Here is a 16,522-nt window from a genome sequence, read left to right on the forward strand (position 1 = left end):
GTTTAGTACTCTAGCATAATCTGCCCAATGAAACATCCTTATTAGTCTGCACCAATAAAACATCCTTAAAATAGTCTTTTACCACAGTACCCCACCCCCTTGTAGCTCACCAGTCAAGGACTGGACAATATGGATATACAATTTCAAGCCCATTGCAATCCTAAACCATGATTATAAAGTACGTCTCTAATGGTTAAAAGAATGGCAAAAGTGATGGCAAAATTAATAGATCTGGATCAGTGTGGTTTTGTGGAAGGGAGGCAAACATTTGACAACAGAACATAGATCCAGAGGGGAAGCTGAATGAAAGAAAATACCATTGTTGTTGGGTGTTGATGCAGCGAAAGCATTTGACAGAGTAAGCATTTGCATTCTCTAATAAAATTGTAAGGTTGATTAGGAGGATATGTGAGGTATTGGAAGCAAAAATTAAAGTGGGTGGTTTCCTGTCTGATAATTTCTATTTGAGCAGAGGAACCGGGCAGCGGTGTGGTGTGCTCTTTCTCTGTTGTTTGCACTATATTTGGAACCATTGAATTTCTGAGTTTCTTATTTTCTTTGCCAATCATAAAATTGGCATGGTAGTCAAGAAAAGCTGGCTGTATTTGCAGATATTATTTTATACCTGAGAAAACCAGAAAAGGATATTTATTTCAGTGTTGTGGAATATTTTGAGACCATTTCATATCTTTTCAGGATACAAAATTAATGAAGATAAAACAAATGCAATAGCTGTAAATTATATGCCAGCATATGAATTGGTTCAGCAATATCAATATTTATGGGGACATGATAAAATAAAGTTCTTAGGAGTACAGATTAAAAAGGATTCTGGTGTGGCAGCTAAGGATATTTGGAAAGAGACTAAGCAAATGATAATGCAAAACTGAGAAATGGGACGCTGTATTATTTGGATATGGATAGCAAGATACAAGCTTTTTTTAGTCCCTTTTTTTTAATACAGGTCAGGCATATTTTTATCAACCAGAGAAGAAGTTGTGGATAGCAATTAATAAAGAGCTGAAGGCTTTTATCTGGGAGGGGAATGCTGTAAGAGTGAAGTGGGATAAGCTTATTTCTTCCAATTGAACAATGCAGTTTGGGATTACTCTATTTGAAGGGGTATTTCAGAGATGCACAGCTAATGCTCCTATACATAGCACAAGCAGAAAACTATAGTTTAAAATGGAAAGGGATGATGATGAAACAGGGGAAGCTCAAGAAGCAAGGAGATACTTGGATTTTGGATGCAAGCCTTTACATTTATTATATCCATAAAGCAGCAAAAAGTATTCTAAGAACTAAGCCAACACGGGATTGGAGAAAGGAGATTCTGTGGATAGGGATGAGATTTTGGATGCAGGCCTTTAAGGAGAGTAACAATCATACAGAATATTATATCCTTAAATTTGCAAAAAGTATTCTAAGAACTAAGCCAACATGGGATTGGAGAAAGGAAATTCTGCAGATAGGAGTGATGGGCAAAAGGGAGCTGGAATTGGAGAAAACTGGCAAAGGTACCAATGTATTGGGAGCAAATAACTAGAGAGGGAAAGATGATAGAACGGGAAGACACCAATAATTTATTTGGACTGCAGGTTAAAGACTGCCTTCCCTATCAGGGATTGGTATCAGAGCATAGGCAAAGGGGGTCCTAAATGAAAGACGATCACTGGTAGAGTTTTTAGTAGAATCTAGAACAGAAGCTGCCATTAAAAAAGGAATAATTAGAACATATACAATATTGCATGGTAACTATAAGAATCAGAGGAGGTTAGAAAGGATTGGGAAGAGAGACTGGATGAGCAATTCACAAAGAAACAATGGGAGGATATATGTATGTCTCCCAAATATGCAACAAAATCTACAAAGTTTAGGATTTTTGCCTGGAAATGTTTGCATAGATATTTCTATACCCCAAGTAAACTCCAGAGAATTTTTCCTTAGTCAGATGGCACATGTTGTGTGTGACAAAGAAAGAAGTAATTGGGAGCATTTTTTGGGAGTGTGGTGAATTGGCCCTGCGGGATGCACTGCCGGAGATGCTGGGTGTGCAAATTGGGTCTGATGAGGAAGATGATTTTTCAGAGCTATGATACAGAATCGGAATTGCCTAGACATGGTAAGGCCCTGCTGTGTCTAATACTGGGGGCTACCAAAAAAGCAGTTGCTAGAAAATGGAAATCAAAATCTAAACCAACTATACTAGAAGTAGTTAATATAGTAACAGAGCTAAAACAACTGGAATTGAGATACTTAGAAAAGGGTAGAAGCAAACTACATAGGAAAAAAATGGGAATTGTGGGAGCGCACATACAAGGAAGGAATGAGGTTTAAAAGGCAGCAGGACTTTATGAGCTATGTAATGTTTTACTGAAAAAGATTGGGTAGATTATAAGTGATGTATAATGTTTGCAACTGGGTGTGTGTTAGTGTGGTTTGTGATGTAAAATGCTTGCAACTAGGATTGTTTCAGTGTGGTTTGTTTTCATTTGTATAAATTTATGATTGAATATGTAGTAAGTGATTAGTAAGTGATGGTTTAATAAAGACATTTGTTTAAAAAAAGGTTTGAATAATGTATATAATGTTGCTTAGGTTAAATGATATGTGGCAATATATGTGAAGTAAAATGTTTTGTTATAGTGTGATTACTTTTACATGCATGTAGATTTTCCTATGTCACAAGTGATAATTCAGTAAAGGTGTTTGGGGGAAAAATGTTCTTGCCCTGCTGCATCACAGCATCTCTAAGGCTGTTATTCTGTCAGGTCACCACTGCAACTTCTTTTCACAAGGACCTTAGAGCATGAGAACGAGTACAGAACTTGCCAATGATGAGGTCAAGTTTACCTTCTGTTTTATACCTTATCTGTTTGCGGCTATAATTTATTTATTATTTATCTGGCATTTGTTGACCGGGAAAGTCCAACCAGGTCAGGAACCAATTTTCAGCAGAGGCCCGGGGAGAAAAGCTCCACAAACTAGTAGAGTTAACAATGTATAGTACATTTGAAAAAGCATTGGTATAGTGGTATTTGATTTACATTTACATTAGAGAAATACAAAGTAAATGTTTATGACTTAAAGATAGAAAGTAAAACATTTCCTTAACATTCTCATTAGAGAGTTGCAAAGTAAATCCTTTAACAGGTTTAACCTTTAACCTAAAGGCACAACTTTCTATTAATCACTCTTTCTCTTTTATAGACATAACAGCTGTCCTGTATATTGAGTACTTTCACTATGCACCTTTAAGAGAACTTAAGTCAGTCTGCCAGCTGCTTTGTGTCAACACTCCAAGAAACAAACTTTGTTTTTAAGTTTGTCTGTCCCCTTTGTCTGTGCTTTGACCATTGCAGTAAAAGGCTTCTGACAGGATTTGATGTAGTGAGCAAGTAAGGTAGCCAACTGGTTAACTGTTGTTGAACAGTTTGTAACTCCAGGTCAGATAAGAAAATCGTAAGTACTCCTGCTTGCATTAACTGTGCTTGGTCTTAACTAGACTCTTTCCATAATCATTGTTTGCAATTTTCCTCTTGGACAAAACTTTGTCCTCAGGACTTGTGCTGGTTTTCTCATATGCCCACCTGCAACCGGCTTAAAAGTGTGTAATTCATTCTCCTGCTTAAAGCTGATCAAGAGTCGCCCATTTGTATTGCACCTCAGGTGTTGTCAGCCCTTCACCTATGGCTTTTTTTAGGATGTTGGCTGATAGCAATGCTCAGGCTGCAGCCATTTTCAAGCCCGTTGAGTACTAAGAAAACCTAAGAGTTGCACATAACAGGATAACACCTGTATTACATAACTAAGTGATGCTAACTTTGTGGAATAGTGATGACGGCCTGGTTTCGTTTAGCTACCTAGTCACTAGAAAGCTAGCTTGGAGAGAATGGAGTTGTGCATCTGCAGCTTGTAGTTCTGACTTTTGTTAAAGTCTATTCATTAATGTAGGCATTAGACTGAAGCACATGGTTTGTTTTGCCGGGTAACACACAGGTTGTATCTGGGAAAGGACAGGAGTGTGGGGGAACATGCTTTTGTGCAGGGTAGCAGTGAAAACCCCGTTTTAGTGGCATTGACATTAACAACTTAGGAATGTGTTGGGTGGCGTAAAAAGAAAAAAAAATTGACTTCCTGGATGATTGGTTCCCTCTTATGTCTGGTATGAGAACATGATGGTCATTAGGCAACTGGAGAGAATAATTCTGAGAATTAATTTGCTGACTATTTCAGAGCGTCTGTCATATGTTCTCTGTCATATGATGGTCTGCTTTCTAAAACTGTTATCATGTGAACTAGATCCATATATGTATATGTAAAATTTCCATAATATGTTAAGTTATATTTATTTGCCTAAATTTACTGAGGCAGAGCTAGCTACCTGGTGGTGTAACCCTTGGCTCTAGATTCGCTGTTCAAGTCGCGGCCACACCCAGTGTGCAAAAATGGGAAAAAGGGGTTGTGGATGGTAAGTGATTCATGACCTTGGCCAAAAGACAGATTCAGGTAGATGTAGATGATGTAGCATAAGTAATCACTTGTGTCTTTCGGCTTTTCCCGGTTAGGGGTCGTCACAGAGGAACTCCGGTTCGCTAATGATTGGCAGTAGATTTTTACGTGCCGAGTTGCCAGCTCTGACGCACAACCTTCAACGAAGGTACGCCCATTCACGCATGTCGCCACACAGAAGACGCTTTAGCTGAAAATCGAACGGGACAACATTTTACTGTGAGGTGACAATGCTACCGCAGCGCCACCACAGCAGCGTAAGTAATCACTAAGCTGTCTTATTAGAGTACGTTTTGTAACATAACTAATCTCACACTAATCTGGGACATCAGAATAAATATTTTTAGCATAAGTAATTGTTAACTTGTAACTGAACTTGTTTGTGCAGTATTTATATGTTAGACAGCTCACATAATTATTGTGATACAAGTATGTATTACAATTGACACTAAAGTATTACTATAACTTAACCATGTTTACTTTAGTTTTAGTTTTACAAACTCAAAGCCAACCCATTTGTGCAGCACAGGGGAAGGGGAGTGTAAATCTGATAAGAGGCAGTTTCATAGGAGTTAGTCCTTGGAAAAAGAGTATCTGAAGATTCCTTATAGCTGGTGGGTGGCACCATGGTTGAAGGATGGGTGTGTTAATAGATATCATACCCTTGTCAGGACTCTTATTCTTTGCCAGTCTTGTGAAATGTACATGCACTTTGTACTTTAGTACTGTTGTGCTTATCTCACATTTTGTATGTGCTGGTTTTGTGTTCCACATGTTGGGACAACAGGGTTTGCTATGCTGCCTGGTATCACTAGCCGTCCTTTGAACTCAAATGTTGCAGTGGCGTGTTAACTCCAGTACTTTTCTGTTAACTGGATTTTCTGTCTCAAAAAAGGCAGACATCAAGATCAAACACATGTGCTCAGGAGATGCACACCCTTAATGTAACATCTGCTATAGTTGTTCTTTCTCTGTAAATTGCAGTTTGGAATGATTGCTAAGGGTATGAGTAATGCACATCTGCAGTGACCTAATAGTAGACATCTTTCCTGATTCTTTTCCTTCACCTGTTCCTGCTACTTCTAACTCACTTCTCTCTTTTCACTCTTAATGTTTAAAACCCTATCCTTTACCATTTCCTTTTTATTTCACCTTATATTTAAGTCTTATGCTTTCTAGAGATGTAGTACATTCTAATCATTGTCATTTGCTATCATCTGCTTTGGATTTTGGATTTGATGTGGATCCTAAGTGGAGACATTGTGTAATTCTGCCATTTTCTGAGCTCTAAATAAGCATGTTTTGTTGTGGAAATTTCTGTATACCTCCATGGTATTTACTGATGATTTATCTCTCTCCTGTCTGTGCCGCAGATTACAGTAAGTCAGTGTTGGATGTACGATTTGCTGACTCTTCAGGAAATGAAGGATCCATGGGAGATCGTAGCAAGTCTGTGCCGGGCCTTAATGTTGTAAGTACGCAGCATTTGAGTGGTAAACATGCAGACTTGCTTAGTCTTATTGTTTAATGTATACAGCTCTACTGGAGCAACACTGGATACTTACATTTACTCCAAGTATGGAATGGCAACAGAAATTGAAGACTAACTGCTTGTTACTGTCATGTCTACACTTTCAGGTATACTATATATGTATGTGTGTGATTAGTATACGATCACTATAGGTATACTATACAGTGCAATGGAAAAGTATTTGCCCCGTTCCTGATTTATTTTTTTGCATGTTTGTCGCACTTAAATGTTTAAGATCATCAAATAAATTTAAGTATTAGTCAGAGATAACCCAAGTAAACACAAACAGCAGTTTTTAAGTGATGATTCTATTTAGTAAGGAAAAAAACTATCCAAACCTGCATGGCCCTATGTGAAAAAGTAATTTCCCCCTAAACCTAATAACTGGTTGTGCCACCCTTAGCAGCAACAGCTGCAATCAGCATTTGCGATAACTGGCAATGAGTCTTTCACATCGCTGTTGAGGAATTTTAGCCCATTCTACTTTGCAGAATTGTTTTAATTCAGCCATATTGGAGGGTTTCCGAGCATGAACAGCCTTTTTAAAGTCATACTACAGCATCACAATTGGATTCAAGTGCGGACTTTGACTAGGCCACTCCAAAATCTTCATTTTGTTTTTTTAAACGATTGAGAGGTGGACTTGCTGGTGTGTTTTGGATCATTGTCCTGCTGCAGAACCCAAGTGTGCTTCAGCTTGAGGTCACAAACTGATGGCTGGACATTCTCCTTCAGGATTTTTTGGTAGTGAGCAGAATTCATGGTTCTGTCAATCATAGATTCATAGGTAGGTACTAGGCTATTGGCCCTAGGGCCTATATAAGCCTAGCCAAAGGTACCCTGGCTTTCGCCACCCAAGAAAATTATTTTCCTGTGCCACTGTCGAGCACAGCCACAGAAGTGATCCCCAGGGTGAATTTCCTATCTCCCATCCAATCATCAAGATTTTTCTTGAAGAGCGCTAATGAGGAGCTTTGTTTGATATAGATAGGTAGTTTGTTCCAGCACACAATCACAGCAAGTTGTCCAGGTCCAGAAGCAGCAAAGCAGCCCAAGACCATCACACTACCACCACCATGTTTGATTGTTACCATGATCTTTTTCTGAAATGCTGTGTTACTTTTACGCCAGATGTAACGGGGGACACATCTCCCAAAAAGTTCAACTTTTGTTTCATCAGTCCACAGAATATTTTCCCAAAAGTCTTGGGGCTCATCAGGATGTTTGTTAGCAAAAGTGAGGTGAGCCTTTATGTTCTTTTTGGTAAGCAGTGGTTTTCGCCTTGGAACTCTGCCATGCGTGCCATTTTTGCCCCGTCTCTTTATTATGGTCGAGTCATGAACACTGACCTTAACTGAGGCATGTGAGGCCTGCAGTTCTCTAGATGTTGTTCTGGGTTCTTTTGTGACCTCTTGGATGAGTCATTGCTGCACTCTCTGGGTGATTGTTGTAGGCCAGCCACTCCTGGGAAGGTTCACACTGTTCCATGTTTTCTCCATTTATGGATAATGGCTCTCGCCATGGTTCACTGGAGTCCCAAAGCTTTAGAAATGTCTTTGTAACCTTTTCCAGACTGATAGATGTCAATTACTTTGTTTCTCATCTTTTCCAGAATTTCTTTAGATCGTGGTATGGTGTCTTCCTTTTCTGGATCTTTTGGGCTACTTCACTTTGTCTGACAGGTTCTATTTAAGTGATCTCTTGATTCAACAGTTCTGGCAGTAATCAGGTCTGGGTGTGGCTAGTGAAATTGAACTCAGCTTTCCCAAAAATGTGATTAACCACAATTACTTCATGATTTAACAAGGGGGCAATTACCTTTTCACATAGGACCATGTAGGTGTGGATAGTTTTTTTCCTTAATAAATAAAATCATCACTTAAAAACTGTATTTTGTGTTTGCTTGGGTTATCTTTGTCTAAATTTGTTTGATGATCTGAAACATTTAAGTTTGACAAGCAAAAAAATAAGAAATCAGGAAGGGGGCAAATACTTTTTCATTGCACTGTATATTAATTGTTAGTATGGGATCACTATATATAATCTCTGTACTGCTGGAGCTCTGGTACAGGGCCCCACTCCTACAAGTTTACTGAGAATTTTGTCATTGTATAATGTAAGCACATGTAACATGAAGAACCTTGCTGTATATTAGCTTAATCAGTTAAATATATGCCTGCTTTGTGATTGAAAGTCTCTGTGAAATAGTTTATGCACTCTAAGGACCTCTTACTAAGTTGGCCAGTGTCCCCTTTTTCTTGACCATTGTGGCATACTGCATATGCCAGTTAGCCTCAGGAAGTGACAGCACTGTTTTAATTTGGCATCTGTTTAATTGCTTTGTACTGGCTATAAACTGATTGCTCTCAGTTTAATTTGACTTGAGGGTGGGAATCCCACTACACTTGGCTTTGCTTCACTCCCCTACTTCCTACCCACCCTCTCATATGCTAATATTCTTTCTACAAACACATTTCACTTGTAACTCTTATTCCAAAACCCTCCCCCAAATTGCCTTACTACCATTAGAAATACAGTTTTGTTTCTTGTTTCCTACTTCCCTATCTCCATTTAATTTTTAGCCTCATTCCCAACTTTGTCCCTCCCTCCAATACTACTTTGCAATATATCCATTCATATTGACTACCCTCCCTGAAAGTACCTATCTGTTCCACGTTGTATTTTTTACTTTTCCCAATAAGCCATATTTTCTTCTTATTTTGACTATATCATTATACTTTAGCCTTTCATACCCCTCTATTCCTTACATTCTAGAGAAGATACCAGGACAACACAACTTTCTTTTATAGCAAATACTTCTCTCCTTACCTAACCCCATACCAGATTTCAGAATTCACCATCACTGAATCTAATGTTGCCCTACAGCTTCTTGTTTTCTTCTTCATTGCTAGTTCTCCACTGCCTGACATCTTTAAAATAGAGTCCTGTATTTAATTGATACTTTTCAGCTTATCCTCTATTCTCCCCTTGCTGGGCCATCTTTCATCCTATCATGTCTCAATAATATCTCTCAACATTTCTCCAACTCTGTCCCAACCACCAAGTCATACTTCCACTATACACTCTACACATTAATATTGTCCCTCGTCTATATTAACTGCACTTCAGCTCAAACCAAAACAAAATTAAATGCAAGAATCCTCTCCAAAAAAAGTATGCATACTTTCTCAATGTAATAAAACCCTTCTAGAAGGAGATATACACCCTAATCCTGGACCCACCTATCACAGTGAACACAAAGATAATTCTCTCCCTCACACTTTTCTAATCCAACAACTAGTCCCCAACCCTGGTGATCTAATTTTTGCTTCAATAAATGTTAGAAACATAAGAAATAAAACTGCTGAACTAGGTGCCTGTATTACTCAACATAAGCCTGATGTTCTTACTATAACTGAAACTCAAGCTTTTAAACCAAGCATAAACAACTCAAAAGTTATAGCTTCTGGTTATATCTATAATGACTATATAAAGTGGAAAGGTGGTGGTATTTCTTTAATATTTCCCAACACCTACCATATTTCCCCTTACAGCAAACCAATACCAAAATTCAGTTCAGCATAACTTTTTATTGCTTTTCTAAAAATAAACAATTATAAACAAATATGTATTATTGTTCTTTCCATCCCTCCTGCAGACAGGGTAGCTGCACTGGAAGATATCCTACTTTAGATAGCCATAACATTTCCACAAAAAGAAAAACTACTAGGTGAATGTAAATAGGTAGGATATAGCTTCTAACTCCCCTACATCTAGGATGAACTTATGTGGTTTCACACAACTAATTAATAGTCCCACAAATTATAGAAAAACATCAAATTCCCTATTGGACTGGATCCTAGTATGAGATCCTAGCAAATACTCCCCCACAGATACAATCTCATACTCTGTCTGTATGACCAGACATCTCACACATACAGTTAAAGAGCATATGTATAAACTAACATGCAACCTTTCCATATTTAACCCAGAAATGTTCATTACTACTCTTATCTATTAATTGGAACTTCCTAAAAAATACTCCCCTTAGACAATGCTGTAAATGGCTTCAACTTTTCTAAATATTCTATATAGCCATTCACCTCCTAGAAACAACAGACTGAAAACAAATAATGAAGTTTGGCTATCCAGAAAGAGTACAATGCTAATGCAGAGTAGAGAAAAAAAAAACATGGAAATAATAGCAAAAATATAAAATACGTCAATATCTTGCAAACTTCAGAATGCTTCAGAATCGTACTAAAAAGCAAGTAAATGAAGACAAAAAACTGCAGTATAACAACATTCAGAATAATTCTAAACACAACCCTAAAAATATTTAGACATCCATTAAAGAAGTCTTACATCCCGGCCAAAAATTCAACACAAACCCCTCTCCCAATAAATCACCATTCAAATTTGCAGTTCAACTGTTATTTTATGGATAGTATAACATCTTTAACAAAGGATTCCTCAACATCTAATCCCAACCCTGCCAAACGGCCACATTCACTTTCAAACCTGTGCCAACATCCTATATAAAACTACTCTTAACTTAAACTGTGCTCTTCAGCTGATGACATTCCAATTGAGTAGCTAAAAATAACAGCCAGTAGCATTGTTTATCTTTTCTCAATCCTTATAAATAAGTCAGTCCAGCAATCCCATGTTCCCTCTGTCTGGAAAAAGTGATGCATCATCCCTCCTCACAAAGGAGGAAATTCAACAGACATTAATAATATGCTTGTCTCCCCTGAAAAGAAGCTTCCAGCCTAGTGGGACTAACCCGGTCAACAAAGGTTAACTGGCAGTCTTATAAAATACTTGAAAAATGAATTGAAAAACAATTGCTAGACTATCTCCTGCAGAAAGAACTTGTATTCCCTACACAAGATGGCTTCTGTCCTTCCCATGGTACTGCCCTTCTAATCTATATATATATATATATATATATATATATATATATATATATATATATATATATACCATCAGTAATGCTAGAGATAATGGCAAACTAGTCTGCTTCTTATTTCTAGACTTGTGTAAAGCCTCCAACAGTTTGTCACAGCAAACTTCTACTTCAGTTATCCTCACTAGGTCTGTCTTAGCCACCCTTCTGTGCTTCAAAAGCTACCTGTCCAATAGGTATCGGTCAGTAAATTGGCACTCCACGCTCTCTCCTTACCTGCCAATCACCATCTGTGTCCCACAAGGCTCTATCCTTGGTCTCTCTTCCTCTCTAACATTTTCACCGACACCCTCTGTACATCCACGTAACAGGCCACCCTAATACAATACACAGATGATTCCAGACTCATTTGTACATCTGGCAACATGGTACACCTCCGAGAAATTACTTGGGAAGCTTTAACAGTCACTGCAACATGGCTTCATAACTCTCAACTCATGCTCATTCCAAAAAACATCAAACCACTACTATTTTTTTCCTCCAAATCCCCCTCTCATGAAAAAAAAGTCCTCTCACTTGATAATACAATCACTGAAGTCACTTCTCATAGCAATTTATTAGAGGTGATAGTGGATTAAAATCTTGCATTTGAGTTGCATATACAAAATTACATAAGAAAATCTCATCAAAAACTACAGATGCTTTACAGAGCCAAAAACTTTCTTGCCAATGCAATTGAAACTACATTTATAGGTTCATACTAGGCTATCTGCCCTGGGGCATTTATAAGCCTAGCCCGATTGTGTTTGGCTTACGCCACCCCTTGATTTGATTATATTGTGCCCTTTTTAAAGTTTAGTTTACTGTGCCTCTGTCTAATAGTGACACGGAAGTAGTCCCTGGGACAAACCTACGATCCCCCATCCACTCATCAAGAGTCTTCTTGAAGAAAGTCAGTGAGGTGCTCTGCCTAACATGAATTTTAATTCTATTCCAGAGCGAAGGGAGCCTCTGGGTTATGAATCTGTCCCTCCAGCATGTTCTATTTATTTCTGTGCTGAGGTTCAAGTCCCTTGAGCGCGTGTCTCTAAGGGATTTAGATTTTACTGAGGTGGAGCATGTCCATTAATTCTGGGTTGGACATAGCTTTATATGTCAGGCATAGATCGCCTCGAAGTAGGCGGTATGCAACTGAGTAGAGCTGGAGTTTTTTTAACTGAGCAGCATATGGCATCTGTTTTGAGTCCCTTGATCCTCCTGGTGAGGTACTTTTGGGGTCTTTCTAATTGCTGCAGGTGTCGGGTAAGGTACATCCCAAAGGGGGCATTGTATTCTATGATGGGCCTTATGAGGGATGAACAAAGGGGCACGATTACCTCTCTTGATCTAGATGTGAATCCTTTCATGATGAGGTGGGCTATGTAGAAGGTCTTTCTAACCACTTTGGCAATGTGGTTGTCAAAGGAGAGATTGCTATCAACTTGGGTCCCCAGATCCCTGATTACTTTCTCTGTACTTAATGGGTTACCACCTATGTGGTAATTTGTGGGCACATTGTTTTTGCCAAAGGGTATGGCTATACACTTTTTGGCATTTAGCTTTAGACCATGGCTCTGGCACCAGTTATCCGTCTCTGCGAGACCTTTTTGAAGGATGTTTGTGACAGCTGGAGAGTCGATTATGGCGCCCAGTTTGCAGTCATCTGCGAACTTGGTGAGCCATAGTCCTCCCACGTTGGCCTGTACCACAGAAAAGTAAATACCGAACAAGAGAGGTCCCAGGACAGAACCTTGTGGGATGCCACTTGTGACCGGTTTCGAGTCTGACATGGCTCCAGCAACTCTGACTCTGTGGGTTCTGTCTTTGAGCCAGTTTGCGACCCATCTTGTGACATAGGGGTGTATATTTAGGCTGGATAGCTTATTTATGATGCCCGAGTGGGGTATTGTGTCAAATGCCTTTGCGAGGTCCAGATAGGCTGTGTGGACTACCTTCCCTTCATCTATGGCCTTGGTGATGGTTAGTTAACTAGGTTCAAAAGGCAGGATCTGCCCTTGACGAAGCCAAATTGGGTAGGATCTAGTGTCTGTAGGTCCCCAATGTCTTTGAGTTCCATGATGATCCTCTCCATAGCCTTGCTGACTAGGCTAGTCAGGCTTATGGGGTGATAGTTTCCAGGGTCCACAGAGGCGCCACCTTTGTGGAGTGGGACCACTGTTGCTGTACGCCATTCTTTGGGCACATATCCTGTAGTGAGGCTGAGATTGTACAGCAGTTTTACTTGAGGGATTAGTTCTTCTTGGAGTTCATGTAGGACGCAACCCAGGACGCCATCTGGTCCCATGGAAGCAGTGTTTTTTGCTTTGGAGAGGGCGGCCTTCACCTGAGCATCAGAGATGTTTGGGAGGCTGCACTCTGCCCGGATAGATACTTGCTCATTTGGGGGGGGGGGGGCGGGGTGGCGAAGTTTGCACTGAACCTGTCTGCCAGGATATTGGCGATGTCTGTGGGTTCACTGTATTTTTTGTCGTTTAGAATCAACTCAGAACAAGTCTGGGAGTTGCATCCCAGGTTCCTAACATAACTGGAAAAAGCCTTATGATTGTCTTTAGTATCCTGTGCAATTTTTCTCTAGAAGCTGGCCTTGGAGGATTTTATGAGGGATCGTAATTTTTTGCTAGTACTGATCAGAGATGCCTTCCCTTTTAGGGATTTTCCTCTATCATGTAGTAGCTTCCTCCTTCTGTTGTACAGTTTATTTATGGCTGGGGTCCACCAGACTGGACGCCTGCCTTTGGATGATTGGGTCTTGATTTTGTTTGGGATAGCATGATCCATGCATTCCTGGAGATATCCGTAGAATGCGTTTATATAGGATTATGCAGTTTGGGCCGTAGTTTCCACTGGCCCTGGGGCCTTGAAGGATTCCACTTCGGTTTTGAGAAGTGTGAAGTTCGCTTTAGAGAAGTTTTTCACTGTGGTTTTCTGGGCTGGGGGTGAGGTCGGGATGTGGATATCCAGTGAAATTAATTTATGGTCTGATCTTACCAATGAGGGATATACTTCTGGTATGGAGCATAGAGTCCCCATGTTGGTAATGATCAGGTCTAGTATGTTTTCCCCTCTTGTGGGAGTGGTGACAAGTTGTTGCATAGCATTTGAGTTTATAAATTCCAGGAACCTTTGGGCTAAGGTGCTGGGGCTTGAGTAATGCTCCCAGTCTATATTTGGGTAGTTGAAGTTGCCCAATATAATGGTGTTTGGAGAGATCTTCATGTTCTCCAATGTTTTCAGGAAAGCCGAGTGGGATTCCTGACTTTGAGAGGGTGGGTCTGTAGGATGCTATAAACTGAAAAGCAGTCTTGCCCACTGTCAGTTGCACATGGATGGTCTCCGATACTTCGTGCAATTCCAGTAACCTGGAGGTGTGGATATCCTTGATAAATATGGAAACTCCCCCTCCTTTTGTGGTTCGGTCCGGGTTTTGGGGCCGAAAAGCATGATATGAGGTATAACCTGGTAGTGCTGGGGTGCTCTCTGGAGCCTTGAACCAGGTTTCTGTCACTGCACAGATATCGATGTTCTCCATACTGAGGAGAGCTTCGAGTGCGTGCATCTTGAGGTTAAGACTTCTGGCGTTTAGCAGCATTACCCTTAGTTTCTTGTTCCTTGTGCTGTCTATGGAGGTGGGTTTGACTTTTGAGCCTTGCCTAAAAATTTGCCACTACTTATCTCCTCCCCACACTTCCTTATGGCACTGCCGTCCTCACTAAACTCCTGGCTTCACAATAATTAAAACTTGAATGATGCTGTAATAAAGTTACTAAATTTGCAGCAAATACCCCTTTCAAAATCCACCACTGTATAGCACTAAAAAGCCTAAATTGGTTAAAACTGCCTCATCAACTAACATACACACAGCTTCTTACCACCTATAAAATTATCCAGCATCCATCTGCCTGTCCAACAGTAATCATTCCTCACAATTATGTTCCCAGTCAGTCATTGCAATCCAGTGACCCAAGACTCCAGTCTGTCTATAAACCTAACAAATCTGTTGACATTGTCTGCATTCATACAAGGTTGCTAAGGCCTGGAGCTTCCTTACCTGTATCCATCAGGTCAGTACCCTCCCTCCCATCTAAAAAATGCTTTGAAAGACTTCATAGCAAAAATCTGGCTCTGTCCTTGCTTAAAAACAGGATAAACTATATCCCTAAATGTGAACAAGTACCTTTTCATTCCTTATAACTCCTTACTCTCCCTTCTTCTCTTACTTCCTTACTTTTATTGAATTCTCTTCCCTGACTCTCTCTAAATATACCTCAAGCCTATTTTTTCCCTCACTTCATATTGCAATTCCTGTTTGTTAGACTAACTTGCCTTTAATTTCTGTACAAACTGTCTAAAATTTCTCTAAATATTAAATGATTGTCCTATATAACTTGTATCGATTCATAACTGTTTTTTTATGTTGTCTAATTTGTTATAATTATTTAAATTGCAGATTTTTTTTTACTTTTTAAATTATTTTTATTTGATTTTAAAACAATAAATAAATTATAATACAAATATTTACATAGTTCCACAGCTGATCAATACATCGTTTTACATAACATTTTTCAAGAAAGTCTTTAAGCTTAAGACAAGATTAATATGAATATGTAATATTAGAAGTTCTCATCTTTATAGTATTCAGTACACTACTGCAAACAATTTTTACCATTCGGTTTATTTTTGAAGATTGTAAAATGATTGTTTTTAAAATGTTTTGCAATAATTTGGAGCTTTTCTCCTTGGGCCTTCGCTGAAAATGGACTACTGTCTAGCTGGACTTTCCTTGTAGTCAAGTGTCAATAAATAAATGACACAGACTTCAAGCTGGTGTAATAATGTAAGTTTTTTTTAAGGATACAAATTGGTGTGCTGCATTTAGCAATGTTTGTGAGTAATAATGTATGTTTAATTCACTGTGTCCAGTTTAAATAACTTCCTCACATATTTTTGAAGCCTTTTGAAAGTCCTAGATATGTGATGTAGAGAAGGTAGTCAACTGAGATGAGACCAGGATTTAGTTACCTTCACCTAGCTTGTACTCCCCAACAAGGCTGCACTTCTTGTGGAAGGTATGAAAGAGTGGGGAGACCTCAGAAAACAGAAGAGGGTAATAGACAATTTCTTTATTATCTTACACAAATATGTACTTCCATTTCAATAAGGTGGTCATATAGTTTTAGTTATTGATCCAAAATTCTGAATGTGATTTTTACAGGTTCCACTAGATTTACAGTAACATATGCCATTCGACATTAAATGTACAGCTTCTGCTTATGTGTAATTGTGATGATTAAATTCATTTAATTGATGAGGAGGGAAGAATGTGAAAGTAATGATCACAGCCATGAGAAGATCTTCCAAGATTTTATCAAAAATATGGAAGCATTTTGCAGAAATTGTGGGAAAATTGCAAGCTTTAGTATCCAGGCCATTACCCTCTAATATTTTGTTACATTATATGTGGTGGCCTGTATTATTAGATACAGTACCATGTGTAGGTGTGTTTTTTCATT

General features: G+C 39.0%; 1 protein-coding gene across 1 annotated transcript in view; it reads left to right on the top strand.

Moving 5' to 3' along the window:
- SYTL4 (synaptotagmin like 4) overlaps positions 1-16,522 on the top strand; it is a 975,777-nt gene that overhangs the window by 658,963 nt on the left and 300,292 nt on the right. The window contains exon 9 of the mRNA XM_044057514.1: positions 5,886-5,983. Coding sequence (XP_043913449.1) covers positions 5,886-5,983 — 98 coding nt within the window. The remainder of the gene's footprint in view (positions 1-5,885; positions 5,984-16,522) is intronic.

Source organism: Protopterus annectens, chromosome 15.part0 (genome assembly GCF_019279795.1).
Source record: "Protopterus annectens isolate FY-2018-M chromosome 15.part0, PAN1.0, whole genome shotgun sequence".
Taxonomy (NCBI): domain Eukaryota; kingdom Metazoa; phylum Chordata; order Ceratodontiformes; family Protopteridae; genus Protopterus; species Protopterus annectens.